Raw genomic sequence first — 3826 nt, 5'->3', positions numbered from 1 at the left:
ATTCAAAAGCTGCTTGGGGTTAGAAGCTTGAGCAGAGTTTGGAAATATGTTTATTTGGAAGTGTCCAGAGCATTACGGTAGCAGTGGTAGAGAGTCTTGTACATGAGATTGCATTACCAGATTTACTTACTGGTAGAAAAGTGCTATATGAATATTCTTCTTCTTCTTCTTCTTCCTCTTAGTCGTCTTCTTATTATTATCATTTTTATCCTTATTTCTGTTGCTATTACTTGCAATTTGCACTTGGGCATGTTCAAATTGCAGTTTAGTTGACTGTTGATATAACAAACATGTTGGATAATGTATATAAATTATAACATTATTTCTGTAACTGGAGTCTCCTCTGTGGAATAATTTGCCCTAATCTATTGCAGACCGGGCCTCTATCCTTCCGCTATGACCAACGTTACAGATACCCGGCCCAATATAACCCAGATGTCCGGCTACAGCAAACAAGAGATTATGGGACTAAGCCTTGTAGTCCTAACCTGTCTATGTTTTGTGTTCTTTGTGTTGGTCATGGTACTCATGTTGATCATATACTTCACCAAAATCCACGCCCGAGAAGAAGCACGCTACCTTCTGTTTGCCCACATGCTCATCACTGACTTAGTGTATCTTCTCTTTAGTCTCTTCCTATTTTTTGCTGCTTTCTATCCAATCACCTTCTCTGTACCATTGTGTTACGTGTTAGTCACTGTGTCTTCTACCACTTTAAAGGTCACACCGTACAACCTTGCTGTCATGTCCTTGGAGCGCTATGTGGCCGTATGTTTCTCTCTGAGACATGGAGAGATTTGCACCTTGCAAAGAACAGGTATCGCCATTGCTCTAATATGGACCACTGGACTCATTCCTAATGTAGCAGATTTCATTGTTCTATGCTTATCCGTAAATAAAGACTTCTTCTCACTTTATATGACCTGCAGACGCACCACGTTGACCGTGACCTCAGCTCAGAACTCTCTAAAACTCTTCACTTATGCCTTGACTTTTTCCTTGGTGGGATTGATCATCATCTTCACCTACATCAAGATTATGATGGTTGCTTTGAAGATTGGCTCTGGAAGGAGCTCGGCCTCCAAGGCTGGAAAAACGGTCATGCTCCACGCATTCCAGCTGATGCTATGTATGACGGCTTTCAGCTATGGCATGTTAGATGTGTTACTGAAAGATTATGTTGTCTTATTACCAATCATTAACTTTTGTTTCTTCATGTGTCTGCCAAGGTTCCTCAGCCCCATTATCTATGGTGTAAGAGATGAGCTTTTCCGCCATCACACAAAAAGATTAATGATTTGCAAAAATTTAAAACATGACCCCAATTAATCCATATGTAGGATAGTATATTAGATAAGAGGATCACTTACATATAGGGGGCTGTAACTAGGTGGCGCTGTTGGTGGCAATTGTCAATTATATGTTTTAATTATTTTCTCTTATAGCTTTCCTCCTCTATAAAGTCCAGCCCGTCTCCTTCCCCCACCCCTTCCATCGCTAAAACCTGTACAACATTCATTAACTTAGCTCTTTGTTTTATTTACTTGCACTGTCCTTTATCACATTTCAAAATACTGACATTCCCAGGACTTTAACCCATCACCTGTGGCATTGCAGTCAGATACCATATTCATTGAACTATCTGACCCTGTAGAAAGTTAGAAAATCTAACTATTTCAGGCTTACCTTGTACTTTGTGAACAAATAATCAATATTGATTTTGAGGTATGAAGGGTAGGCAACAAATGTATATATTCTTATGAAATATTATTATATACATATATTATTATTCTGTAACTCGTAGTGATATGTATTATAATATATTTATATATAAATCAAGATAGGTAAAAGTTGCACAAGTGCAGAATGTATTTTCTTGTCCATATGCAAATGAAGGTCTATAAATATGGAACCCCATTGACTGAAATAAATTGTGAATCTGGAAACACATACAGCTTGTTGTGTGACATCACTCTCTGTGGCCCCCTCTGTATATAGATCTGAATGACTGAACCTGGAACCACACAAAGCTCGTTGTGTGACATCACTCTCTGTGGCCACTTCTGTATATTGATCTGAATGACTGAACCTGGAACCACACAAAGCTCATTGTGTGACATCACTCTTCTTGGCCACCTCTGTATATTGATCTGAATGGCTGAACCTGGAACCACACAAAGCTCGTTGGGTGACATCACTCTCAGTGGCCACCTCTGTATATAGTTCTGAATGACTGAACCTGGAACCACACAAAGCTCGTTGTGTGACATCACTCTCCGTGGTCACCTCTGTATATTGATCTGAATGACTGAACCTGGAACCACACAAAGCTTATTGTGTGACATCACTCTCTGTGGCCACCTCTGTATATAGATCTGAATGACGGAAAATGGAACCACACAAAGCTCGTTGTGTGACATCACTCTCTGTGGTCACCTCTGTATATTGATCTATATGACTGAACCTGGAACCACACAAAGCTTATTGTGTGACATCACTCTCTGTGGCTACCTCTGTATATTGATCTGAATGACTGAACCTGGAACCACACAAAGCTTATTGTGTGACATCACTCTCTGTGGCCACCTCCGTATATTGATCTGAATGACTGAACCTGGAACCACAAAAAGCTCAATGTGTGACATCACTTTCTGTGGCCACTTCTGTATATTGATCTGAATGACTGAACCTGAAACCACACAAAGCTTGTTGTGTGACATCACTCTCTGGCCACCTCTGTATTTTGATCTGAATGACTGAACCTGGAACCACACAAAACGCGTTGTGTGACATCACTCTCCGTGGCCACCTCTGTATATTGATCTGAATGGCTGAACCTGGAACCACACAAAGCTCAATGTGTGACATCACTTTCTGTGGCCACTTCTGTATATTGATCTGAATGACTGAACCTGGAACCACACAAAGTTTGTTGTGTGACATCACTCTCCGTGGCCACCTCTTTATATTGGTCTGAATGGCTGAACCTTGAACCACACAAAGCTTGTTGTGTGACATCACTCTCCGTGGCCACCTCTGTATATTGATCTGAATGACTGAACCTGGAACCACACAAAGCTCGTTGTGTGACATCACTCTCTGTGGCCACCTCTGTATATTGATCTGAATGACTGAACCTGGAACCACACAAAGCTCGTCATGTGACATCACTCTCTGTGGCCACCTCTGTATATTGGTCTGAATGACTGAACCTGGAACCACACAAAGCTGGTCACGTGACATCACTCTCTGTGGCCACCTCTGTATATTGATCTGAATGACTGACCTCTCACTGTATCTTTTCCTGATGGGGACCTGGGAATTCCTGACAAAATCCGGCATTTGTGAGCTCATGTGCTCTGCATTTAATGAATATGTAATTACAAGATTTTGCATATTGAAATGAGATAGATTGAATTGATGGCGTGAGGAAGGTGTATTTACTCTATATATGGTTAGGTAGCCTGAGCGTCCTTCTTCTGTGATGACCAGGTGGTTTATATTTTTGAGTCATCCAACTTTTCTTTTTTTTTTTACTAATACACATACAGTAAATGTGAAACGCATATGAAGGCGATGCCAATGTGCCCTCACTCTCATGAACAAAATCCTACATTTATGTATTTAAGAAAAAAAAAGAAAATGTTAAAATGAATAAGGGGGTGAAGGCAGGTGTGTAACATATTTTTTACATTTTGTGCCACACATTTCATGGGCATTCCCCTTTATGGGGTAGAAGTAGGATCTGGGCCTGCTCCCATGCCCACAACATGTGGATAAGTTCATGTATTTTTTGTTCCATTTGCCCAATGCATGCCTAATTGCA

General features: G+C 40.7%; 1 protein-coding gene across 1 annotated transcript; it reads left to right on the top strand.

Moving 5' to 3' along the window:
* The first annotated feature begins 425 nt into the window (after positions 1–425).
* On the top strand, positions 426–1900 carry LOC146059260 (odorant receptor 131-2-like). The gene has a single exon (XM_083171363.1). The coding sequence runs from the start codon at positions 436–438 to the stop codon at positions 1327–1329; it is 894 nt and encodes a 297-aa protein (XP_083027489.1). The 5' UTR covers positions 426–435; the 3' UTR covers positions 1330–1900.
* The last annotated feature ends 1926 nt before the right edge of the window (positions 1901–3826 follow it).

This window comes from Crinia signifera, chromosome 2 (assembly GCF_055691185.1).
Source record: "Crinia signifera chromosome 2, ASM5569118v1, whole genome shotgun sequence".
Classification (NCBI taxonomy): domain Eukaryota; kingdom Metazoa; phylum Chordata; class Amphibia; order Anura; family Myobatrachidae; genus Crinia; species Crinia signifera.
Note: the sequence above shows the minus strand (reverse complement) of the source record. Positions and strands in the feature narration are given on the sequence as shown.

Excerpts from the sequence above, each read along its gene's own strand:
- LOC146059260 (XM_083171363.1), top strand. The coding sequence starts at position 436 with ATGTCCGGCTACAGCAAACAAGAGATTATGGGACTAAGCCTTGTAGTC.